Source organism: Schistocerca americana, chromosome 2 (assembly GCF_021461395.2).
Source record: "Schistocerca americana isolate TAMUIC-IGC-003095 chromosome 2, iqSchAmer2.1, whole genome shotgun sequence".
Taxonomy (NCBI): Eukaryota; Metazoa; Arthropoda; class Insecta; order Orthoptera; family Acrididae; genus Schistocerca; species Schistocerca americana.
Genome location: NC_060120.1, coordinates 733,779,183 through 733,806,797, shown reverse-complemented (window position 1 = coordinate 733,806,797; position 27,615 = coordinate 733,779,183). Strand labels below are relative to the sequence as shown.

General features: G+C 39.6%; 1 protein-coding gene across 1 annotated transcript in view; it reads right to left on the bottom strand.

Moving 5' to 3' along the window:
* LOC124594764 (regulating synaptic membrane exocytosis protein 2) overlaps positions 1-27,615 on the bottom strand; it is a 1,241,912-nt gene that overhangs the window by 576,455 nt on the left and 637,842 nt on the right. Inside the window, exons 14-15 of the mRNA XM_047133151.1 lie at positions 13,041-13,197; positions 9,022-9,097 (exon numbers count right to left, since the gene is read on the bottom strand). Of these exons, the coding sequence (XP_046989107.1) occupies positions 9,022-9,097; positions 13,041-13,197 (233 nt within the window). The remainder of the gene's footprint in view (positions 1-9,021; positions 9,098-13,040; positions 13,198-27,615) is intronic.

Here is a 27,615-nt window from a genome sequence, read left to right as displayed (position 1 = left end):
AAGAAAATTAAAAAATCTACCTTATAAGCTACTCCTTTATATAGGGACTGATGACCTTAGCAGTTAAGTCCCATAAGATTTCACTCACACAACTCCTTTAAATTATCAGATTCAAGGACCAAAATTTCTGTTAGCCAGATGGAAGGCAGCAAAGTTTGTTTTAAACATGCATAGCAAGAAGCAATGTACGAGGGCGGTTCAGGAAGTAACCTCCGATGGGTCACAGTGCGGGTTGTGGGGGGAGTAGCGACGCCATCTGTGCGTTCACGCACTCAACAGGTCAGTCGGCATCAAGCCGTGGTCGAGTGAACGTCGTACGTGCGCTAGTTTAGTTTTTGTGGCAGTTTGAAATGTGTGCTGCAATAGAAAACCCCGCCAAATGTGAAGTGCGTGCTGTCATAAGGTTTTTTACAGTCAAAGGATATTCTGCAGCAGCTATTCATCGTGAGCTTTGTGCCGTGTACGGACCAAGAGTTATGAGTGAAGGAGTTGTCCGTGAATGGGTACGTTTATTTAAAAGTGGACGAGAAAAACGTTCATGATGAAGAGAGGAGTGGTAGACCATCATTGGTGACTGACGAACTCGTTCAGACAGTTGATGCAAAAGTTCGTGAACATCGACGTTTCTCAATGTCGGAGTTGTCTACTGGTTTTCCACAGATTTCTAAGACTCTCTTGTATGAGATAGTGACAGCAAGATTGGGTTACCGTAAGTTCTGTGCACGATGGGTGCCCAAAATTCTTACCGACCACCACAAAACTCAAAGAATGGCCTCTGCATTAGACTTTCTGTCACGTTATGAGGACGAAGGAGAACCATTGTTAAACAGAATCGTGACCGGTGACGAAACCTGGATTAAGTACGTGAACCCTGAGACAAAAGAACAATCAAAGATGTGGGCACATTCAAATTCGCCTACCAAACCAAGAAAAGCCTCGCAAGATTTTTCTGCCAGAAAACTGATGGCAACGGTGTTTTGGGATGCCAAAGGGGTGTTATTGGTTGAATTCATGGAACGTGGTATGACCATTAATCAAGACGTGTACTGTGAAACAATAAAAAAGTTACGACGGGCAATACAGAACAAACGCCGTGGTATGCTGACTTCCGGTATCGTTTTTTTGCACGATAACGCCCGTCCTCACTCTGCTCGCAGAACAACGGCCCTTCTTGAGTCCTTCAAGTGGGACGTTATCAACCATCCACCTTACAGCCCAGACCTGGCGCCAAGTGATTATCACCTCTTCATGCATTTGAAGAAATGGCTCAGGTCACAGCGGTTTGATGACGACGAAGAGCTCAAAGATGCGGTCACAGGCTGGCTCCAGGCACAAGAGGGTGATTTTTATGCAGAAGAAATTTCAAAGCTTGTGAAGAGATACGATAAGTGCCTCAATCGCTATGGAAACTATGTAGAAAAATAGTGCAGAGATGTAGTTGTAAGATGTATATATTAAAATATTTTTATTTAACTTGGTGTATTTTTTTAAATCAACCGGAGGTTACTTTCTGAACGGCCCTCGTATTTTAAACAAGGCTCTGTCAGTAGGGACAGATAGGTAACAATTTTAGGCAAACAATATTTAACTAATAAAGTAAATAAGAAGGTTTCTTTTTCATTTTTTCTTTTTAAAAAGGTCTGATGGTCCATGAAATTAAAACCACAATGAAAATCCGAACAAGCTTTGTGCCGATGTGTTGTGCTGTGTCACTAACATGCCCATTGATCACGTCATGTCACACTTGTCACTTATGACACAATGAGCCTAGAACAATAGAGTTTCTTACCAGTGCTGTCATTTGATCTGTTCATGCTGAGGAGTGAAAGGTGACTGAAATTCATTGTGAAATGTATAAGATGAAACTTTCATGAGTGACAGCAAAGTGCAGCAAAGGTGCAGGAACTTTGAAGCAGGATGTAGAGTTGTTCATGATACATGCAGTCAGAGAAGAAAGTGTGTATCAAACACTGATCTGACTCAGTGAGAAGATCAGGAAATTTGAGAAACTCAGCAGTTCACAATTTCTGTGTTTAATGATCTGTTTCACAAAATTTCAAGATCAATACTCTATACCATAACAAGTAAGAGACTTCAGTTCTGCAAACTCTGTGTGACATGAGTTCCCAAGATGCTGTCCAGCCATCACAAAACACAGTGAATGCCTTAACATTTCCCCACCCCCCTACCATGATGAAGGAGAAGACTTTTTTGGACAAAATTGTCACAGGGAACAAGATATAGTTCCATTATGAAAATAAAGAAATGAAAGAGCAATACAAACAGCAGATGCGTTCTCATTCCTCAAGTAAACCAAAGAAGTGCAAGTGAACCTTCTCCAACAGAAAGTGTATGGCTACAGTGTTCCACGACCAAGAGGAGTTTTGTTGATAGAATTCATGGAACATGACCCAATCATCATTACAGCCTAATACAGAGTGACTCTTCAATGTCTACAAAGAGCAATTCAGAACAAGTGAACAGGAATGTTGTTATCAGGCCTTGTCCTGCTTCATGAAAGTGCTCAGACACACACTGCAGCTGCTACAGACACACCCTTGTAACATTTCAAAGGGAAGTGTTTGATCATCCAATATATAGCCCAGACTTAGCTCCCTCTGAAGTCCCTCTCTGCTAAGATGAAACACTGGCTAGGAGGACAGCATTCTGGCAGAGCCAATGAGCTGCAGACTAGCATAGAGAACTGGCTGAAAGCACAGATGGCTGCCATCTATGATGAGGGTATTGGAAAGTCTGTACCACACAACAAAAAATGTCTAAGCTAGAGTGGCAACAACATAGAGAAGTAGCTGGCGAGTGTGGCTAAATGTTGCAAATAAAACACTTTCGATTTTTAATGTGGATTCCATTTTGCGACTGATCAGACTTCTGAGGGGTGGGTAGAGGGAAAGAATTGGAGAGAAAAATATCCCTCATGTTGAAAGTCCAACAGAATACAAACAGCTGCTATTTAATATAATCAAGAAAGTATCGGCATTCCTCAAAGTAGTGGCTTTCCTTGTAATTACTGTGCTGTATTTAGTTGGCATATGCATAAATAGTACTAACCACCATCATATTGTTAACAGAATTTATAGTTTATGTTTCTTAGTACTGATTTGCTTTTATTAATGAAAAACTTGTCTCATTCCACATCCCTGAAGGTTTTACTTTTTGATAGTATCTGCAGAACACTACGGATGAATTAATGAATACACAGTACTTTGGTGGTAGTGAATCCATTAAGAAGAAAATAAGTCTGAAGTAATTGTGAGTAGGAAGAGATAGATTTATCTTGTTTTTGTCCAAATTGGTAATTTTATGCAGCTTAAAACTACCCATTAAGCTGGTTAATAAAGTAAGACTTATGTTCACAAACCAGTCAGTACTATGGAAAATGTACCTGACTGTATCAAATGACATTTGTAGTATGTGCTGCAGACCACTAATATAATACTAAAAGATTTGTGTCATGTATGTAAGATGTGCAGCTATGGACTCAAAATACTGACCAAAGTGTTTTCAGTATCACACAAGTACATCTTTAACTACAAGTACAAGCTGTGTATGCCGTTAACCTGTAAGTTTGCAAGTCTCAGCCCAATGTTCTAAATATTAACAATGATATATTTACCTGGATGACAGCGATGGCATGTACTGCATATTACACTGAAAGCACTGGGGAGTCACACTGGTCCATAATTACTAACCAGCCACCTAAACTCATGGAATGTACAACATGCCCCCAGGTCCTAAATGCAAGAATTTTTTACTACTTAAATTTTACAAGAAGGCCATTTTTTTGTCCATTGCCTTTCAGCAGATGCAAAAATCTACCAGTTCATGCCGGAATAGGCCAAATCGTCATCAGCAATGTCACACTGCCAATCAAATCATGCCACAAAATCACATGACTAGTGAGACAGATGGCCCTCGGAACCACGGGCACAAAATGGAGCTCTCTTCTGTTTTGAGTCACAGCCAGAACAGACTCCAAATGGCTCAAGTCTTCTTTAACTTTTCAGTTTCCTTCTCTCCGAAACTGGATCTGGAGCTACTGGAGTTACCTTCTCACACCCCACTTAACAATACTCATCTGGTAATCCCCCTAAGAAAAAAAAAAGATATAGTTTCTTTTTTATGACTATGAGTTTGTTGTTTATAAGACCATGCTGCTTTTAAATTCTGACTATACCCTTGTCTTCCAAGCAGGTGCACAAACTGGCATCAGAAGTGAGAGGCCAGATTCACCTTACTTTTGGCTTTGAGGTACAGCATACAATTTATGAAGACATGTGTGGATGTCTTAAACCTCTATGCAGACTGTCAGGCCTCAACACTGGGGTACAGAGAAAAAGTGCTTAACACAATCAGTCCAAGCTACCTCCCACACTCTACCTAGTGCAGCCACTATTGCTGCAGCTGCATGAGGCTGTTCAGAATCACCTGCCACCATTATTGCTTTCCCACAAAGCCAAGTCACGAGATGGTGACCCATCACCATTCCCACACCGGATACTTCTATCCCATTGGTGCCCAAAGCTGCCATGCCATTCATTGATCAGTAGATGTAAGTCACTGGTGAAACAATATAGGTTGCTGTGAACTGGTGCCGAGGGTTGATTTTTTCTTTCGTTTTCATGTGTATAGGGGCTCCCACAATCAGGTCACCGGGATAACTGGATATGGATCAAGAATTGCATGCAAGGATGGAGAAACTCCAGGTCAAGAAACAGAGTTGCAAAGGAGCCTTAATGAGGCATTATTGAACATGACACCACAAAGCGACACTGTCTTCGTAGCTAGCCTTGTTTCCCCATTTCCAGAATATCTAGGAATGGTTCATTACTGGCATGTAACTTATGTTGCATTGAGTTCACTGGTTCCCACTTTCCAGGGTACACCACACAAAAATGTACACTCTTCATTATAAAATTTAATGGGTGTAAGGAAAATGTCTGCACAGGATGACAAAGTGTTAGTATGAGTCGGGAACCTTAAGTTGCAAGGAGAGCCTCACACTTATGTAAGTCCCCTGGAAGGGCTGTGAGATAAACAAGGTATTTGATGTCTGTACAGATGGTTTAGTGGATAGATACCGAGATATCCATAGCATTAGCTGCTGTAGGAAAAAGCTTCCCACCCTATACCAAAACTCTGGTAAGGATTTGGAGCACTGTGATGACTGAATAAGACCTGTGTTATGTTGCACATATTTACCGGAGAAAAATAATGAATTACTGCTCAATGAAGCAAAAGCTTACTGTGTAGACATATTTGTTCACAGGATTCACTCACATGTAAGTGCTGAGGTGAAGTGTGCTTTGCCGTGTATACTATGGGAGTCCATACAACTCGCATTGCTATGAGAGAAGGTCCAGGAATTCTTCCAATCTACCACCAGGGTGAACCCAACTAGACATGCATTCATTACTGAAGTGCATCATACCCATTGCAAACACCCAGGCCACAAGGATCATGAGTGTCTGGAACCAGAATGTGCCCACTGTAGAAAATTTTGAAATGAGAGTTCAATTTTATAACACTCCTCCACTAACCAAAGCAGTTACTGAGGTGCTTGATTGAGTGTGTTCAGGAATGTGAATACAGGAAACAAAAACTGTTCTGCAACTGCCCCTGACTTCTCTTCCGCAAATTGAATCCAGTAAGAGACATATGGCACACTCTAGAGGCAAAAGTAACTTTGCAACGCAAATTCAATGGTAGATGGTCTACCTTTATCATTGATACAGGTGCACAAGTAAATGTTTTTTATGTTCACTCTACTTACAGTTGGAGGTCTGTAAAAGTTAGAATTGGAAATGTGTGGAAGTACCAGCTCACATCCAAAGTAGCGTAAAAGTATGAAAATTTTTTATGCCATCTTTGATGACAATTTTCTATGCCATTTTCAAAGAGCAATTAACTTCAGAACACAGAAAAACCAAATAGGGAGAAATGTCCACCCTTTTTGCAGTGTCCCCTCTATACAAACATGAGGGAGTCCGGAATTAATGGTCACATTCCAACAACTCACTAAACTGTGTACTATAGTGCTGAAGTTACACAAACTAGAGAAAACATTAGGCAATACCAGAAAATAGTTTGGTTGGAAATGAACAAATATTTTTCACGAGGAGATGTTTTCTTAGCAGAGAACTATGTCGTTTCACCCTTAGAGTAATGCATACATCAAACAGTTGTCAAACTGTAGTCACATTACGTAAACAGCTTGCACTGAGAGTTTCAAGTCATATGCCATCTGCATTCATCCTCCAGACACCAGGTTCTCAGAACTCCACAAGTGGGAACTGGTGTTACAACATGTAATTCGTTCTCACCACCCATCTGGCCTTAATTTACATTAATTTCATGAACTTCAACATTTCTTACACAGTAATCATTCCTTTCTTCACCTCTTTTAGTTCTCTACATTTCTTATTTTCTTTCTTGACTATTTTTACCTACCCTCCACTGCTACCACACACAATACATTTAGATTTTGCTCTTATTAACTCTTTGTCAGTAATATCTGACTTGCTTATTATCCTACCTTCCACCCTTAAGCCCTCAGGGAATCAAATATCATCCAATGCAGACCCCAATAATCAGTCTTCTCTTCTCATCCTGTGTGGTATGTGTTCCCTGCCCAGGGCTCTGGTCAATTTTTCCAAACTCTCCCCATTTCCTAAACCTCGCCAGTCTCTTTTTCTTCCCCTTCAACCATTCTGATAGAGAAGGTGCCACTGGCTCTGAAAGCTTGCACATTTATTTAACCCTTAAATATGTTTTCTCCTGATGCCACTTAGTGATTAGATTTTTTTTTTCCTACCCAATTACATCAGTAATTTTCGTTGTTTCATTATCACTTCATGACATATTCTTGAATTTTACTATTTTATTCTCTAAACCACTCTGGATGATGCTGAAATGTAGCTTGCAGTTTCCTGTAATGCTCTCTACCCTCTTTATTCTCAGAAAACAGAATAATATTAGAGTAAGCAGTACTAATAAGTGTAAGATCATATGGGCAACCGAGTTAAATGATTTTTTTTAAGAACATGAGTTTAGAATAATACAGTGGACAACAGTCTCCTTGCAAATATCTGAATACAAGTAGATGCAACAGCCAGAGGCTCAGTGTATCTCTACTAGCAAAAACAAGTTCTTCTGAAAGACGAGAAAAATCAGCACATATTGAACGATACGCCACAGTAGACAATGAACATCTGTCACTGGTGGACAGGAAGAAAAAATGCAAGGACTAATGGACATATGAGGGTTGGAACTTTAATAGCGGCAACTATTTATTTACAGCTCATACAAAATAGGTACATGTTTCAAAGTTTTACTGACCTACAAAGTAGTCGCCAGCATTGTGTGCAACCCGTTGCCAGTGATGTGGAAGTCGTAGGATTCTCTTAGCAGTGCCAGTTGTGTTGACAGTTCAAGTGGCACAGTCTATTGCCTGATGAATTTGTAGCAGTTCTGAAGCGAATTTTGTGAAGTGTTTGCTTCAGTTTCGAAATCGAGTTGAACTCACGAGGGTTTAAGTCAGGGGAGTGCAGTAGGTGGTATGGTACTTAGCAGCCCCATCAGTCAAACAAATCAGTAACAGCTTACACTGTATGTGCTTGAGCATTGTTCTGCAAAATGATGGTCAGGTCCTGCAGAAACTGTCATCATTTCTGTCTCTAAGCTGGTCGTAGGTTGTGTTCCAAAAATAAACAGCATATAGACAGAAGTGATGACACTTTCTGCCAGACCTGACCAACATTTTGCAGGACAATGCTCAAGCACATACTGTGCGAGCTGTTACTTATTGTTTGACTGATGGGGCTGGCACTGCTAAGAGTACCTTACGAATTCCACATCACTGGCAATGAGTTATGCACAATGCTGGTGACTACTTTGTAGGTCAGTAAAACTTTGAAACATGTATCTATTTTGTATAAGCTGTAAATAAATAGTTGCCACTATTAACGTTCCAGCCCTTGTATTTAGCAGAACTCTAAATTATTATTAGTTAGTTGGGAAGATTCATACAGTAAGATGTTTTCCTTACTCTCTCCTTCAACATTACTTCGCTTACCATCTCCAGAAGAAGGATATTTAGTTTCCAAATACTCTGGACTTAGTATCTCAACTGGTTAAGATGTAAGAATTTTTGACATTTTTCACAGACACAGGGGATGTAGTTTAATGCTTCATTTTGCGACTTACACGTTTTGTTCATAAACCAAAACAGCTTTAGTTGAAAACCCAGTGAAATAATGAACAATGCAAACAGCACTTGCTGAAAATTATTATGTTGACTAGAATCTTAATACACTGCAACCAGTCTACTTTCTCAAAACTCAAAAGGTACAGTTACATCTGGGCTTTTTTCATTTTGTATGGTACAAGAAACAATTTGTACCTTTATTATATTTGCTATAATATGATAGCATTTTCGTTGTTTAGAAAGACTTCCAAATCTACACATGTTGAATGGCCCATCTAGCATAAAAAATACTGTGGAAACAATAATGGAACTTCATGGATGGGGCAATAAGCAAAATAAAGGGATGTCAACCACTCACCTTCACACTAGCTTCCAAGTGCTAGCACTTTTTCTAGCAAAAGAACAATTGCCCACACACATAACCTCACAGATATCCAATGCATGTTCCTATACTCACAAGAGTTTGTGTTTGAGTTTCTTTGTGGTTGTGTGTGTGTGTGTGTGTGTGTGTGTGTGTGCGCGCGTGCACGCGTGAATATGTACTTTTGCTATAAAAAAAGCTAGTGCCTGAATGAACACAACTGTGAATGATATTTTCTGTTACATGTTTCTGTGCTCTGCACACTGATCCATTATAAATAATGTGAAGTTATATTCTTTGTGCATTATGGAGTACCACAGTAATCAGTGGATAAACATGAACAAGAAACAAAGATAACAAACATCTCCTGCACAAAATACAGTAAATTTGAAAATATGAATGTAGATAGATACCAGAAATTATGCGCAAGACTTACCACCCATGCCTGAACTTCGTTGGCCCTGCATCAGCTTCATTCTCTGTTTCATCATCTGAGCTCGTTCTTCCATATCCTAAAATTAAAATAATGATGTGCTTAAATGCAAGTGAAACTAAAAGAAGTTCAAAGCAATCAAGCAGTGCATGTTACATTTTTAACCATATGTTTGGTTACAATTTCAGAAAAATGTGGAAACATTGAAAGACGAAATGTCTTCATCTAGAGTTTTTGGACTCCCTCCTCTCTATGAATTTTCACTGCAAATAATAAATGTAGAAAACTCTTCACATTTTACATTAAACATCACAACATTGTATTCTGTCTACACTCTACAAATAGAGGTTTCATTCATAACGGGTTTGGTAAATTTTGGTAGACAAAGTCCCTTAACTGCATTACGTAATCACACGCTGCCCCAACCCTCAGCCACAGTAAGATTTTTCTTTAATTTTGTTGCACATTTTTGAATGGAGCAACAAATAGACGTATCTCTACACTTTCTTGTCACTTGTGAAGTTTTTCCTTTTTCCATCTTAGGTATTTGGATTATGTAAATATCAAGATGTGAATACTTCACTCCATCAGCATTTTCTTGATTTCTTTCTGTGTGTGGAGTTACTCTGGAAAAATGGAATGTGAAGAGTATAGTGCAACAAATAACCATAGTGACACTGGTGTCTTTCTTGCCTAAGCCATATCAGCCAAAAATATGTTTATGTTTTCATCTATTTACAGTACCTTTGTTTCAATATATTCCCACAAATTTTGTTTTCTTTTTCTGTTTCTCTTGGAGTTAAGGAGATCATAAAAACACAGTACTGTTTTCTCAATGGACATGAATCTTTGCCCTGCCAGCTGCTGCAGTATTATAGCTGATGGCCAGCAACCACAAGAAGATGGAATCTGAATTTCAAGAGCATCTTCGTGTTTTCTTATAATAACAAAAATAGTTCAGATTTAAAAGAATTGTAAATGTGCTATGTAATTAATGTAATGGAAATGCTCAGTCTGCATCGGATTCTGACTTATTACAGAGGTAGTAGGCACTGTCATGACTGACATAAAAGCTTTTTGGGTCTGTAAAATAACTATCACTGAATAAAACCAATGATCATAACATGTTTGCATTGCCCTCCCTTTAGGTCTACTAGTGCACTTTTGCACTTTACTGCCCAGGAACCATTACATTTTGTCACGTTCTCCTGGAGTAGCCTTTACATCACAATATTGAAAACCATTGATATTATTGGTCTACTGTGGTGGAAGGAGTGGGAAACTTTATTAGAGTGGTTTCTTCTGTTTGAAGGAGTTGGGATCTATTGTGGTTGTCTATTGCCTCGTGCAATAACAGCAAAGATTGACAGTCATTGGAAAATTGGGTTTAGAATCCTGTTTTCTTCAAGTTGGACAGGAGTCTCACAGTGGCAGTTTTTCACTGCTAATGCCTGATCTTGAGTTGTTTGTGTGGGCTGTTGGGTTCATTTGGCTAGCAGCCAAGCTGGTGCAAGCAAAAAACCAGTCTCTCTGTTCATATAATCTTCAGCAGTGACATACATCAGGGAGCAATAGTACTACATTTGGCTCCCCAAGCTCAGTAGAAGATGCATGATGAAACATAATAGACCTTAGATCACAAAGTACACCAGTCAACCCAGAGGAAGACCACTGCAATCACAGCTGAAACTTAAGATATATTTACGGTATGAATGGGGCAATGCCTAGATAACTTTGGTGTTATGGCGTCTGGAATCTTGCACCCAGCAGATTCCAAACGCCAAATTTGTTTACAAATGTGGCAGTATACATGTGATGTGTTATGACAGTGAATAGGAACCTGTGACCACTGGAGGTACTCTATTTTACTTATTTAATGTTTACTATTAGATATCAGTTTAATTTATTATCAGAAGAAATCCAAAACCATGTTCTGAAATAGTGTCTTGTTTCTCCACTAGGCAGTGCCACAAGTTCCTCCAAAAATTGTAACACAACACACACACAAATGTAATACTAAATAACGTAAATCCACCTAATGATGGAGGTTTAAACCTTTGAAACGTGTCGTGGAAATAAATAAAATGGTGACTGGTAACAGTAAACTTGTTGTTTCACTTAATATATGATACTTTTGTAATAGGCATCTTAGTAGTATACTCTGTGAGATATCAATACATGTGACTGCATAAATCACATCATTTTTAGCAAATTAAAAAATTATGGTGTTACAGGAAATTCTGCTAAATTGTTCAATTTGTACAAACAGAAAACAATGGTCATAATAAGAAAATGTCTCCTGCTGGAAAGTTCTCACTTTTAATCTCAACAGGAATTAACTATTTGTGCTATCCCACAAGATTGTCTTAGTGTCACAACATTTTTCTCATGTGTATTAATGACCTTCCAGCAGTAACATTATCATCTAACATATATTTTGTTTCAAGGTGATGCATACATTACAACAAACACCCAGTCAAGTATAGCTTTTATATCTTAATTGAATTTGTCATAAGTAACTCGTGTCTTTTTCAAACCATTGGATCAATTTGCACAAGAAAAACTAAGACTAACAAAAATATTCCTAAAAACTTATATAGTTTTCTATGAAAGTAACTGATATCTACATCTTCCTTTAAATGTTTCATCACTGATTTCAATGTCCAGTTTATTCATTTCGCAATGGTTGGATTTGGTCTGATTCACAAAAATGTTGTTTTGAAGTGGATACATAATTGGATTTTCAGTAGTAAGGATTGTTCCATTTCAAGGGTGTTCTCTTCTCTGAGCTATGCAATTAAAAATTATCATGCCATGCGCATATAGTTGAAGTTTATAAATCAATTTTGTGGGGAGTCATTACATGAAGAATAGGTAATATTTGCCTAAATATGGAATATTATGGTGTCATCTTATAATAGAGATCGGTAACTGATTAAATTTAACTCAACTAGTATATCTAAACTGTTTTCTATTTGTCACATGAAATTTCACAAGCCACAGTACATTGACTGACAAATAAAGTGAACAACCTAGGAGACATGATGAGATGTCCATGTAAGTTAGTAAATGTACACAACACTGGCAGATATGAAAATCATTAGAGTTGCAGTTCTCTTTGACAAGTACAGATGCCACTAGATTGAATCTGTGTTGTTACCAGGATTAGTAGGCAATAAACAGGTCATTAACAGCATCAGATAAGGGCACAAAGCTGTTGCATACTAGTGTGAGACAGGGTTATCTGCATCTGACACAGTTTACTACACAATCCTTCAGTGCTTTTCACAGCACATGAGGTATCTGTGGAAGCTGGTGTTTTTTTGGCGATCCGGAGTTTAAAAGGGGCCTCAATGTGGGTCTCCATTTGGCTCACTGGTCAAATTGTGCAATGTCCTGATTTGTGGGGTATTCATATGTGACAGTGGCACAACACTGGACTACATGAGAACATAAGGACAAGCATACTAATCGTCAAGGTTCAGTTAACCAGATCTGACATCACAAGAGAGGATCACCACAATGTGCACAAAGCACCGCATAACCCTTTCACATCTATACCAGCCAATGGAGAAAAAGTAATGGACACCCTGCAATACTGAGAAAAAGGCAACCGATGGATTCTTATGATATGTTCAGTATATGATAATAGCATTGTGACTGACTAACTTAGACACAGAACATGCTGGGCATTACTGGCTCACTTAAATGATTTCATTTAAGAAAAAAGGACTGAACAGTGAATTTCAAGATTATATAGCACCTGACACAGGAATGAAGTTCATCATTACACTGATAGTTTAAAAGACATGTACGTTATTTACAAATGCACATCCTATTAACAATGGGACTGTTCCTGTATCCAACTTACAAATCTAGGTAGCGTACATCACCCTAAAATTCTTCACATATAATTGAACTGCACACGGTGACTAATGAATAACATGTATTTGTGACATTTGGATCTCATTTAAAAATTATAGTCAATAATAGTGTGGGAAATAATTACTACATATCTGTACCTTTACTACACGATCCTTCAGTGCTTTTGGTAGCGCATGAGGTATCTGTGGAAGTTGGCGTTTCTTTGGTGATCCAGTAGGCGTTGCAGTGGCAGATCGAGAGGTAAACCTTGGAACATATGCGTGCGATGGGACAGCGGATCCATGGTAATGCATTCTGTTGAACATAAGACAAATAATTCATTAAATACTTCATTACACACTACAATGAGTTAAATTGAGGTAGATATAAGTGTCACACTGCTGAACATAAGTAATCACTAGCTATGATATTTGGATATAATGAAGTGCCTAACGCCTTGGTTTCTGATGCACACATCCACAGAATGAGTTATTTGGGGGGGAAAAGGGAGGGTAGGGGGAAGGGGAGGGGGAGGGGAAGAGGGAGAGGGGGGGGGGGAGGTATAGTGACATAAAACAGCATAACAGTTCATATATATATGTTGAAGCAAAAGGTTGGGTTCTTTGATCTGTTCATGTTTTCTTTGTTTCCTTGAGGGAGAGGTGCAAGTAATAAGAAGACTAAGCACTGCCACAGACTAGTACCCACAGGAGAGAAGAATGTTGGCACCCAACAAATGACAACTGTAATTTGTTCTCATTTGGTGTAACTATTAATTTAAAACTGTTCTCTAGAGGTAACAAACATCCATGTATTCTACATAAACTATAATGGCTTAAATTTTCAAGGGCTCAATAGAGGTATGATACAATATAAATGTTATTTTTTCATGAAAACAATAGTAATAATGGATAATATTATCAGGCAATATGAATAAAATAAAAATAAAAAAGGAAATTTCATCTAACTCTAACAGATTTATCATTAAATTGGAAAATTACTTTGCTTTCTCCACTATGATCATATGTACTTACTTGAACACCATCTGTATGATATCTACTTTTTTATTTCATATTCCATAAAGCCAATTGCAAGAAAATCACTCAGATGTAGAACTGATATATTATACACACATTATACAGTGTCCTCCTGACAGTCATCAGGATCATTTTCTCCAGTGTTTCAATAGATACCTGCAATCTCATTTTTACAACATGTAGCTGGATTACTGTTCACCTCACCTTACACATGGCACCCATTATCAAAACAAAGCTTTGGTTTGTTTCCAGTTAGAAAATGATTTCTAAAACCAGAATGTTATATCCCCATTTGATTGAGCAGGCCTAAATTAATCTAGGGTGATATTTGCTTTATCAATATGTTTTAACAGGGACAGTAAAACATGAAGAATAACCAGTAATCCAGCAGGAACAGCACAGCCTTGGCTTCGATGACTGCTACCATCATGCAGCAGTACTGCTTAGTCACTGCTGGAGAACTGGAATACTCTTTGTGTTTTACTGTTCCAGTTAATACATACAGATAAATAAAAAAAAAACTCTTGCTTCAAGAATAATTTTGTTTTTAACAGGAAATGAACTGACACTTTTTGACAGTGCATGAAAGACATGATGAGCAGTATTTGTTGGAGGTGACTCAAGCAACACACTGCAAAAAGAAAATTGCAGAGATCTGATAGAACATCAGAGAAAATGTGCCTGATGACTGTTAAGAGGGCCAACTGGTATACTGTTATATACAGACATGATTTTACAGCCAAATTTCTGCAGCAATAATTAAATGAATATATACCAAACGAAAGCATTGGCATGTTTATAGACACACAAACAAACACAAACACACACACAAAATTCGAGCTTATGCAACCAACGGTTGCTTCATCAGGAAAGAGGGAAGGAGAGGGAAAGACGAAAGGATGTGGGTTTTAAGGGAGAGGGTAAGGAGTCACTCCAATCCCGGGAGTGGAAAGACTTACCTTAGGGGGAAAAAAGGACACTGCTTGTGTCTGTATATGTGCGGATGGATATGTGTGTGTGTGCGAGTGTATACCTGTCCTTTTTTCCCCCTAAGGTAAGTCTTTCTGCTCCCGAGATTGGAGTGACTCCTTACCCTCTCCCTTAAAACCCACATCCTTTCGTCTTTCCCTCTCTTACCCTATTTTCTGATGAAGCAACCGTTGGTTGCGAAAGCTTGAATTTTGTGTGTGTGTTTGTGTTTGTTTGTGTGTCTATCAACATGCCAACACTTTCGTTTGGTAAGTTACATCATCTTTGTTTTTAGATATATTTTTCCCATGTGGAATGTTTCCCTCTATCATAACTATATATATATAAAAACAAAGATGAAGTGACTTACCGAACGAAAGCGCTGGCAGGTCGATAGACACACAAACAAACACAAGCATACACACAAAATTCAAGCTTTTGGAGGGAAGGAGAGGGGAAGACGAAAGGAAGTGGGTTTTAAGGGAGAGGGTAAGGAGTCATTCCAATCCCGGGAGCGGAAAGACTTACCTTAGGGGGAAAAAAGGACAGGTATACACTCGCACACACGCACATATCCATCCACACATACAGACACAAGCAGACATATGTGCCTGTATGTGTGGATGGATATGTGCGTGTGTGCGAGTGTATACCTGTCCTTTTTTCCCCCTAAGGTAAGTCTTTCCGCTCCCGGGATTGGAATAACTCCTTACCCTCTCCCTTAAAACCCACTTCCTTTCGTCTTCCCCTCTCCTTCTCTCTTTCCTGGTGAGGCAACAGTTTGTTGCGAAATCTTGAATTTTGTGTGTATGATTGTGTTTGTTTGTGTGTCTATCGACCTGCCAGCGCTTTCGTTCGGTAAGTCACCTCATCTTTGTTTTTATATATAATTTTACCCACGTGGAATGTTTCCTTCTATTATATATATATATATATATATATATATATATATATATATATATATGATTACTGCAGTGTCTGTGTGTTTATGGGTTGCATTTTTTCATATGACTTGTCAAGTCAACGGCCGCACAGCATCTCTTGTTGCCACAATTGTCACAAGTGTATTTGGCTGCTGAGGCAGGAGCACTGGTAGCATTGCGAAGTTTTTTCTGCCTCAATTTGTCTAAGAAGCCTTCATCATGCTTCGAGATTCCAGGTGATATATCATCACGCCACTCTGGTCTCATGCTAGCCCGTGCCTCCCATCTGTTTGTGTCGATTACAGGAGTGCTTGAACCTCAATACAGGACGTCCTACAGGTCTTTTGGCTATAGAGATCTCTCCAAGCATCACCTCACGTGGTAATCTGTCAGGATCCATACGATGGACGTGTCCCAGCCAGGGGAGTCGTCTCTGCTTCAAGATAGCTGAAATACTGTCGCAGTTAGTTTTAGATACCACTGCTTCGTTGGTCACTCGGTCCTTCACGTTACTCCGAGGATGGATCTCAGGCACTGCATGTGGAAAGCATTAAGGCGACGTTCTTGTTTGGCATATGTAGTCCATGTTTTCGATGCATACAAAAGAACGCGTGACTAAATCTTGATACTAGCTCTTGCAGCTCTTCTGTGGAGTTTGCAACAATTGCAGCATCATCAGCATACAGGAGTTCACGAGCGACTATCTCGTAGCGCTTTGTCTTACTCTGACATTGAAAAGCCTCCCATCATTCCTAGTGTGCAGATGTACTCCAATATTGCAATTCTCGAATGCCACTTGGAGCAGACCCGAGAGGAAAATTCCAAAAAGTGTAGGTGCCAACACACAGCCTTGTCTTATGCCACAGTTCATACTGAATGGTTTAGATGCACTGCCATCAAAGATTACAGAGCCATGCATATTGTCGTGAAAAGATCTTATTAAAGACAGCAAAGTTGGGGGACATCCAATTTTTTCCAATATGCTGTAGATTCCCTCCCTAATGACGGTGTCAAAGGCTTTGTTGAGGTCCTCAAAAGCCACATATAATGGCATTCTGTGTTTGCGGCACTTTTCTTGTAGTTGGCGCAAGGTGAATATCATGTCACTTGTGGATCTGCCAGTTCGAAATCCACACTGTGACTCAGGGTAGATCCGAGCAGCCAAGGTTTACAGTCCCTTCAGGATTATCCTTGCATACGCCTTTCCAGCAATGCTCAAGAGAGATATTCCTCTATAGTTGTTACAATTACCTATGTCGCCTTTTCCCTTATAGATTGTTACTATATTTGCATCTCGCATGTCTTGAGGTACTGTGCCTGCAATTGGATTTGATACAATGTCGGCAAAATGCAGTCAAGTTTGATGATTTCTGGTGGTAAGTTATCACAGCCTGAACTCTTGCCTAGCTTTAGACTTTTAAGTGCGAGTTTTAATTCGTCAATAGTGGGAAGATCATCAAGCTCAGACATAACTGGGTAAGTTGGTTAGGTACCCAAAGCTTCTGAAGAAATGTTGACCTCTTCTGAGTATAGTTTAGCATAGTGCTGCACCCACCTATCTAGCTGCTGGTTTTTATTGTTGATTGGGTCTCCATTTAGATCTTTTATTGCAGCGAACTTCCTACTTGTTGGTCCAATGGCCTTTTTGACGCCTTGACACATGCCACTATAATCTCCTTTGTCTCGGCAGATCTGAATAGTTTTACAAAGGTTAGTCCAATATCTATTTGTGCAAAGGTGAGAAACTCATTGCAGATCTGCTTTGCAGGCCTTGTATTCAGCTATTGCTTGTTGGTCTTTAGGATTATTCATAACCTGTATATGACCATTACGTTTCTTGTCTATATATGGACGCAACTAACTTTCACATTCAGTAAACCAGTCACTTTGAGCCCTAACCTGCTTCCCAAATGTTCCGATAGCTGTCTGCATAATATATTCTTTAGCTAGATGCCACATATTTTCGGCACTATGTGCAGTTATAAATTGCTAAGGATTCAGTTTCATCTCAATTTCTTCACTGAACTTTTTGTATAGCACATCATCTTGAATGGCTTTGGTGTCGATCTTCACTCTTCGACAAATTCTCTCAGCTGAGTGAATCTTCTTTGGTGTGAACCGTGATTTGGTCATAACTAAAGAGTGATCAGTTTCACAGTCAGCACTGTGATATGTGCAGGAATTGAGGACATGACGTAGGTCGCTTCTTCTGGTTATGATGAAGTCGAGCTGATGCCAATGGCCTGAACGTGGGTGTTTCCATGTTACTTTGTGCACGTCTCTGTTCTGGAAGTAAGTGTTTGTGATGCAGAGAGAAAGAGAGGTACAAAGTTCCAGCAGTCACTGACCATTCTCATTCATATTTACAATGCCATATGGGCCAATGCAGTCAGTCCAGTTGTATCGTTTGTTCCCAACCCTGGCATTAAAGTCTCCCAGTAACACGAGTTTATTTGATAGAACACGTCTTTGACTTCAGGTGGCGCTTTCATAGTGGGAGCATATGCAGACATTAATGTGATGGGGCCTGATGTTGTCTTTAATCTCAAAGTTGTTAAGCGTTCAGACATAGATTTTGGTTGTACGCAGCAGCTGAGAAGACTGTTTGGCACTGCAAAGCCAACTCCGTGTTCACGTCTTTCTCCAATTTCTCTCCCTTTCCAGAAAAAGGCTGCCTTCACACAGGCTGCCTTCCCCAGAGAGACGAGTTTCCTGTAATGCAGCCACATCAATGCCAAGACGCAGGAGTTCTCTGTCAATTATGGCTGTTTTTCTGACTATAGGGGCAGCATCTGTAGGAGTGTCATAACCGGGTAACATAGTTCTGACATTCCAGATGGCAAATGTGTTATTGAATAGTTGGTTTTGCTCATATGAGCTACTTTATTGTTGTTTTTTCCAGGTGCCTCAGTAATCGACCTTGTATCAAGCACTGCGAGATGCTTGCTGCTCCATACACCCATAGAAATGCAAGGTGGGGGACAGACTGGTACCTTACTGGCTGGGGGCTGCCCAGCTTGAGGCGGGCGATAACCAGTCAGTTAGCTGCAATGGGCTATCCCACCGACGAGAGTCACCCCTGGCGCCCGCACTCACGTCCCTCAGCGCAAGGCTTAAAACCAGTAACTGCGACTCCCCATGTTGTTATCCGCACCTTTGCAGGCACAGGCGGAGTGTCCTCTCCACAGGCACTGCATTGCCTGGATCGTATTTAAAAGCCACGAATTTTCCCAGCGTTCATAGCTTTCTCTTGACCCAAACAACTGTTTCCACAGGAGTGACGAGTCACTACGTGTGGAGTTGAGTGGATTGCAGGAGTTGCTGACTTGTTCAGGTTGAACCCTACTGTCGCCTACGGTACTCCGGATCCATTGCCCCATCCGCCAAGCATATGCACCGTAACAGAGATCTCCTCCACCGCCACAGCTGCCATTGGGGACTTCACCCACAACCTTGGGCTAGGGTCTTGCATCAAACCCTGCAGCACTGGGATGAGAGAGATAGGAAACTGAAAGACACCCTCAGGCCTCGAAACCTAATACCACTGGGGTCGAAAAACAAGAGTTGGCCAAGGGAGGCCGACAGGAAAGAAAACAGGAGGGGTCTGACACAAGTAAATGGAAGCAATGTCAGACTCAGCTTGGGGCCCCACAGATGCCACCTGCGAACTTCTAGATGAAGTTCCCTGGGGACAATTAAATGAAAAATGTGGTATTAATCAAGTAATATGTTAACAAAATTTACAATTTTTCATGAATATTATAGGCATTCTACATCATGGTAAAAATGGCAGTAAATTATAACCTTAACACCCACAGGACACTGAGGTGATGATAAACAGTTAATTACATCGCTATACATACAAATGCTAATGTACAGGGTGTGCAGCAAAGGCATTCACAGATTTCTAAATTAAATATCTTGAAAACTAAGATTAATAGATGAGTTCAACAAAAGGTATGTTTATTGTGAAATCTGTAAGAGTTGTATACAGAAGTTACACAGATGTTTCAAAATGGTTCAAGAAACAGATGGCACTGCATACCGTGGAGCTTATACAATATTGGTGTACATAATTAAACTCACCTGCTGCAAGCAGTCTTTGCAATTACATCACTATCTCTTCAAAATGTTCACCACTCACAATACGGAGATGGTTATGTAGGTTCTTTCAATGACCTACACATACAAATAAATATTTGCTCTGTCTCCATGTGGTAAAGATATTGTAGAGACATATGATTATATCTATGCTGACAGAAAATTGAAGAAAAGAAATAGCAATTATTTTATGTAATTAATTTGTCTTTTTTCACTGACCAAGGTGTCTATCTGTTGATCTTCTAAGCATTGTATAGCATGGTGAGATGTTTTCGATGGACAGTGTCTTTCAATATGCCCCACAAAAAAGTAGTCACAAGGAGTCAGATAAAGGTGAATGTGGATGCCAATCCATCCCTGCACCAGTAAATTTGCAATAAGCCATGTCTCAGTACTGTATTAAGTAAATGTTCTAATATGTGGGGCTTGCAAGCATTTCATTCTACTACTGAGCTATGTTTTAATTTCCTTCTCCTGATGTGACAAGGATTTACATTTTAACATTCAGCTCTTCAGAGAGGAAATCAACTCAAAGAAAGAATAGCCACTGCAGCCACACCGGCATTATTGTACATCGTTGGGGAGAAAAGGTAAATACCAAGCCACAAACCAAAAAACTATAGAAACTAACATTCAAGTAAAGTTTCAGAATTGCCACAAGGTTCTTAACACGTATGCATCTATAACTGCATGCATTTCTGGGAAGACAATTTCTGGTGTGGCTTCCCAATAATTGATGCATATATCTCTCTCCCCAACCAATACATGGTGCAAACGAACAATGAAATTTGCCACCACATCCTGCAATATCTCAACAGAAACAAATTCAGATGCCACACAGATCATCAATTCAAGCTTGTATAGCATGGTGAGATGTTTTTGATGGACAGTGTCTTTCAATATGCCCCACAAAAAATAGTCACAAGAAGTCAGATAAGGGCGAATGTGGATGCCAATCCATCCCTGCACCTGTAAATTTGCAATAAGCCAATGCAATAACTCTATTCCTGAAGTATTCATCAAGAATGTGAAACACCAGTTTGGTGCAATGTTGTCTGGCCCCATCTTGCATGAGCCACTCAGTGCCTGGTTGATCCAATGCTAACTGCGTGGTGACAACCAGCGTCAAGGTTGCAAGATAATGTTCATTAGTGATCACTTCTTGCGTGAAAAAAGGACTAATAGCGTCTCTGCTGCATACCACAACTCAAATGGTAACTTTGGTAGAAGAATGTGGTTTCGCTTCACGTAAATGTGGATTTTCAGAACCCCACACTTGCCAGTATTATTTACTCACAACTCCATTCAGGTGAAAATGTTCTTCATCCATGAACCAGGTGCAGCCAACATCAAATCCTTCATTGTCAATCATTGTGAGAATCTGGTTCCCAAACTCAGCCCTCGGTTGCACGGCTCATGCAGATATGGCCTGGTGGCTTTGGATTTTGAATGGAAACATGTGTAGGCTATGTCTCAGTATTTCCTGTACACTGTATCACTTTAGACCAGTCTCTGCTGCAATTCTTTTGGTGGATTTCCTTGCATGTTGCTGAATAATTGCAGAAATCATGTCAGCATATACGAGAGTAACTACAGTTTGCTGGGGCCTATATTCCCCACTAGATCATCAGCCATGCTGCCTGGTCATTGTAATTTGCTGAAGAGCTTGACAACAGTTTTTTCACTGGGACCTTTTGGAGAATTAAATCATATTTGAAAACTATGACTTGTTGCTGTAGAACTGTGTTCTAACCTCTGTTATCGCAGTACCAGAAAAACACGTTGTTCTATGGAATGTACAATTTCAACATCTTCCTTTGGCATACTAACCCCCTTTCATATTATGGTGGACTGAGCTATGGCACACTATTTATATGCACTATGTATTGTGATTACAGCACCATCTGTCAACAGATTTTTGAGCTTTTTTGAAACTTCTGTATTAAATTCTTACAGCTTTCACAAGGAACAAGCTGTTAATTGCACTTTAATATTGATCTTAGTTTTCAAAATATTTAATCTTGAGATCAGGGACTCCTTTGCTGAACACCCTGTATTATGGTAACAGTAGTCATAGTTTTCAATTTTCAGTATGTAGATCAATAGTGATACCTCACAGCTAATAAAGTACTATGTGATACCAAAAAACTCCTGTGCTGAGTAGGACTTTTATAAAGAAGAGAATGTATTACAAGTTTTTTGAATTAGGACAAACCATCACTAACAGGTTTGACATGAGCTGTTATAGCATTTCTTTATGAGCCATGCTGGGGATTTTTTATCTGTCTAGATAAATCCTGTTTAATTCATAATCATACTCATGATAGGCACTATTTTATGTGTGTAATGTATTATTTTATTACAGTTAATGACACAAGTGAGAGAAGGCACTGTCATAGCATTGTAAAGATTCTTAACTGTTTTAATAAATTCTGCAGAAGTGTCTGCAATGGGCTATTTTCATGATTCTGAGGACCCTAATTTGAAAAGTAAAAGCTTTATTAGTTTGAGTCAATTACTTCAGGATTTAATGCTGTACTTCATAACTGAAGAGAAATAACCAAATTACACCACTTCGGTAGCCTAATTTTGTACATGTTTGCAATCAGACAAATAGAAAAAAGCTACTGAGTTCAGTCTTCTATATAATTCTAATAAATGTACTGTGCTGGTGGGCCTGATATCAATATTTAGTACCAGTAGTTGGGAAGAATCTACTCTTGCTATTTCTTTATCTTTAAATTTTATGGCCATATAATTTTGTATTTTTTGTGCTCTGTGGAATCATATAAGATGTGTTTTGTTGACATCGAGACAGGGGGGGGGGGGGGGGGGGGGGTTGTGAGGGAAAAGAGGGTGGGAGGACATTTGATTCAAACCAGTTTAGAGCCTCTCCAAAGTGCAATATACACCTATATCTTTTGTGGTTTGTGTTAATAAATATGTGATCTGGGTATATCTGACATTGTCAGAATAGGACAAAATGATTGTAAGCAGATAATCAAATGTGAAATTATAAAAACTTTATAAACTTTCAACGAAATTTCTTAAAATTTTCAAAATTTTTCTGTTTATTGTCTCAATCAAATTTAACATTAAAATTTTATTACAAAGTGATGACCATTTTCTATAGCTTAATTATCTTCATATCACATGCAGTATTATAAATGTACTAGCACTGTACAAAATTGTTGCATTGTCCATAACATTGTTATTTTAAATCTTCAGATAAACGTAACGGATTTCACGTGAAGCTTTAAAATAAGAATGTTACAGATGATGCAATGGTGTTCTACACGGCTAGTGAATTTATAATACCACATGTGATCTGAAGATGGCAGTCAAGCTACCAACACGGGTCAACACTTTGCAAAAAAATTTAATGTTAAATGTGATTAAGTGATTAACATTGCAAGATCACAGGTTAACTTAGGTGTAAGATAAGCCATCACAAATGTGAAATGCTGGTACATTAATAACAAGTGTAACTATCAGAACATTCAATGCAAGCATGCAAACATGTATACATTGTGTTGTACAGGTGCTGAATGTCATTTTGTAGGATGGAGTTCCATACTTAGTGCACTTGTATGGTCATTACAGGGAATGAATGGCAGCACAAAAGGTCAAATCACCAAACTGAGGCACAAATTTAATGTCAGAGAGCATGAGATAACCATGAGAGTGCTCCTTCCTTCATACAAAATTGCACCCCAGACCATAACTCCAGGTGTAGGTCCAGTGTGCCTAGCACACAAACAGGTTGGCTGCAGGCCTTCAATTAGTCTTCTAACCAACACATGGCCATCGCTGTTACCAAGGCAGAACTAGCTTTCATCAGAAAACACAACAGACCTCCACCCTGTCCTCCAATGAGCTCTCACTTGACACAGGTCGCAAATGGAGGTGGTCTGGAGTCAGTGGAGTGTACGCTACAGGGCATCTGACTCAGAGCTGTGCTTGCAGTAAGCAATTTGTAACAGTTCATTGTGTCGCTGTGGTGCCAGCTGCTGCTGCAGATCCAGTATGATACACCAGAGCCATACACCAAACATGATGGTCCAGAGCCCAGTCTTCTTGCAACCAAACATTAACATGACCACTGCTGCCAGCAGTCAGGTAACATGGTTACATTCCTGTCAAGTCTTTTTGTAATACTGCAGGAGGAACATCCAGCTTCTTGTAGCCCTGTTACACAATCTTGTTCAAAGTCAGTGAGATGTTGGAATGGCATCCTTGTCACCTTAAAGGCATTCTGAGCTAACATCAACTCACTACATCCAATCACAAAGGTAACTAACGCTCATGACTGCCACAGCATGTATTTAAAGCAAACCTGATTTGCATCCTCATAGTGGCACTAACCATGCCACTTTTACATGACTGGTGTGAAATTTTAATAAACATTATCTTCAAGAGGTAGAAACACACCTACCAACTTTTGTTTATTGCACAACTCCTTCTTGGTGTTGCAATTTTTTTTCCATCAATGTATGTAATCAGAGAGTAAATTTTTACACACTGCTAAAGGTATACAAAACAGAAAATTTACATCTGAAAAGCAAATGTAAATACTTATGTAAACAAAGAAGAAATAATGAATGGACACAGATCAGAAGTGACCTTCATCTGCAAGAAAAGGGCAATAAAGCAAAGAGCTAATGCTGAACAATTGTTATGAAGCAATACTTCAAAATAGAAGATAGGTGCCAAGCACCTGGCCCCTGGAACAAGTTGAAGCAAAACACCATACCATATGATGTGAATTGAAGTATCTGAAGAATAGGAAGAGACAGGATAACATCAAAGTAATTGTTGGAAGAGTACCTAGTTCAGTGTTGATATATGGTGGCTTACATGCAGACTACACTGAAAAGGATATATAGTTCAGAAGTAACTGAGTTCTACAGTGCACTTATAAAAACAAATACCATGTTTCTAACTGTATACCAGAGGCCAGAAACTCACCATATGAATTGTAAGATTTCCTATTACATTTTCTTTATGCAGAAGCCTACATTTCTCAGTTTGAATTCTAAATCCACTGTATTATCATAGACATTTTTGATGTCTCTGTGTTGATTAGTCCAAGAAGGAATGGGACTGAAATAGAGTATTGGGACTAGTTATATTGTTTCTACAAATGCTGATACTTGTCACCGTATTAGCATTGTCCAAGGTTGTAGGTGGAAAGAGATCTGGCTGTTTTGTCTCTGACTGCTTCCTGTTACTTTTCATTTTCATATGACATGGACATCTGACGGGAAGTTTGAGTAACTCTCAGCATTATTTGTAATACTGAAATTGTATCTTTTGCTGTGAGGTCAGTGGAACTTCAGAACACTGACAACTGCATTTATACAATGTATTTAAGACCTGATAGAGGCCCTCCCATTGCTGTGCTTGCACATACAAATGTCAGTGTAATTCCTTTATTAACATATGTCTGTATACATTAATGTGACTGACTCTTCTTGACTACTAAAACTTATACATTTTGTTATATTCTGCTCTTGAGTCTTTTCTTTTTCAGTGAACACCCAACAACAACTACCACCAACAGGATGATGGACACCAACAAGCTCAATAACCCTGAAAGTTATGTTCCCAGTATTGGTATCCCAGTACCGGAATCCAAGATGCTAGTTTTATTCTTTTATTTTTGGGAATTTACATTACTGATTTACTGAAAATGTCACCATAAAGAAAAAGACTGAATTCTGAATCCTATTTACTCATTTAAATAACCTAGCAAAAGTCTATAGTCTCTTAAGAATAAAGGATACATAGCTCTTAAGAACAAAGAACAGGTATAGCTTAAAAATTGTCTCACTTTTTCTTTTAAAAACAATAAATATATTTTCACACAATATTGGCTTAATCTTGGTTTTTAGTTTCTGCTCAGGAGGTTTCCCTCCCTTTCTCTTCCAGTACATTAGATCTTAAAACTTACCAATGGACCATCAAAACTCCTGCAACACTTTTTATTGTTAGACTGTTGAAGACTGTTCTGGTCTCCCAAACAGCAAGGGGAAAAACACAGTCCATTGTGTGACACCCTAGATGCTTGGAGGCATCTGATACAACTGAGATCTCGAAGGTGAGTCATTGGTAATGTTGCTTATAAGTGTTTTGTTTCAGCACCTCCTTCCAGCACTCCTCAATTCGAGTTTAGGTATCCCTCCTTGGCCACATATGGTAAGGAGAAAAAAGCACACTTGCAAGATATCAGCCATAGCAATTGATCCTGCATGAAAATTTGGGTCATCATTCTAACTGCATGCAGTCATGGCCTCTTGAAAGTACAGCTTTTAAACTTACAAGTGAACCAGTTGTTTGTCACTTGCTCTGCCCCATTGCAGCCATCTAATGCTCGAGCAAGAGTAAAGCGACAACTACAGCCCTCTTATTTGCAAAATGTTGAAGGCGAGGGATAGGGGGAGATGGCTGGATGACACATTTGCTCAATGTGTTTCTAAAGCTTGTTTGAGAACGCGTTATTCTATGTGAATACTATGAGGTTCATTCAAAAGAAACCTGGTCTGTGCGTCTACCGTTGTGTTACACGTAAGGTGGCACCAAGTAGCTGCAGGTATGATGGTGCCATCTATTGGTAGAGACACTGACGTGTGCGAATTGTTTGATGTTGATAGCGCCAGTGTGGTTTCATGTCGAAGAGAAGGTGGTCACACAAGTTATTGTCCACTACCAAACATGCAGGCGAGTAAGCAGGAACATTGAGGAGTGATTCGATTTTTGGTGCCAGAGGGAGTTGGACGCCTTGAAATGTATTGACAGATGAAAGCTGTGTATGGTGAGTACAGTCTGAGTCGTTCAAGTGTTGGCGAATGGCACAAACGATTCCTTGAGGGCCGCGAGTCACTGGAAGACGATGCTAATCCTAGACAGGCTCATCATGTAATCACACTGGAAATGGTTGCGGAAGGGAATGCTTTGGTCTTGGACAACCACAGAATAACCGTGGATGAGATCCATTAGTTACTGGGTATTAGCGTGGGCATTGCCCACAACATAATGCATCAACATTTGAACATTCAAAAAATCTGTGCGCAGTGGGTCCCCCACCAACTGACCGCCGAACAGCACAATACTCGAATGACTCTGCCTTTGAACAATCTGCAACATTATCATGAGGAGGAATACAGATTTCTGTCATGTATTGTCACGGGTGACAAAACATGGTGTCACCATTTCGAACCAGAAAGCAAGTGTCACAGCAAGCAGGGGAAACATGCAACTTCATCACCTCCAAAGAAATCAAAGGCCATGCACACCAGTTGTGGTAAGGTCATGATGTCCTCCTTTTTTGACCACAAGGGCCCACTGCTTGTCAAGGGGCACAACCGTAATGCCCAGCTTTTTTGACCACAAGGGCCCACTGCTTGTCAAGGGGCACAACCGTAATGCCCAGTGGTATCAAACCACTTTACAGAACCTTAGATGAGCTATCAAGTCAAAACTTTGAGGCACATTGTCCAATGGCATTATCCTCCTGCATGATAATGCCCGCCCACACACAGCCAATGCGGTGAAGATGACATTGCAGCAGTTTCGGTGGGAAATGCTGGAACATCCACTGTACAGTCCCGACCTTTCACCGTGTGACTTCCACGTGTTTGGAACTCTAAAACAAGCTATTCACGGACATCGATTTGCAATGGACAATGAAGCGTGTGATGGTT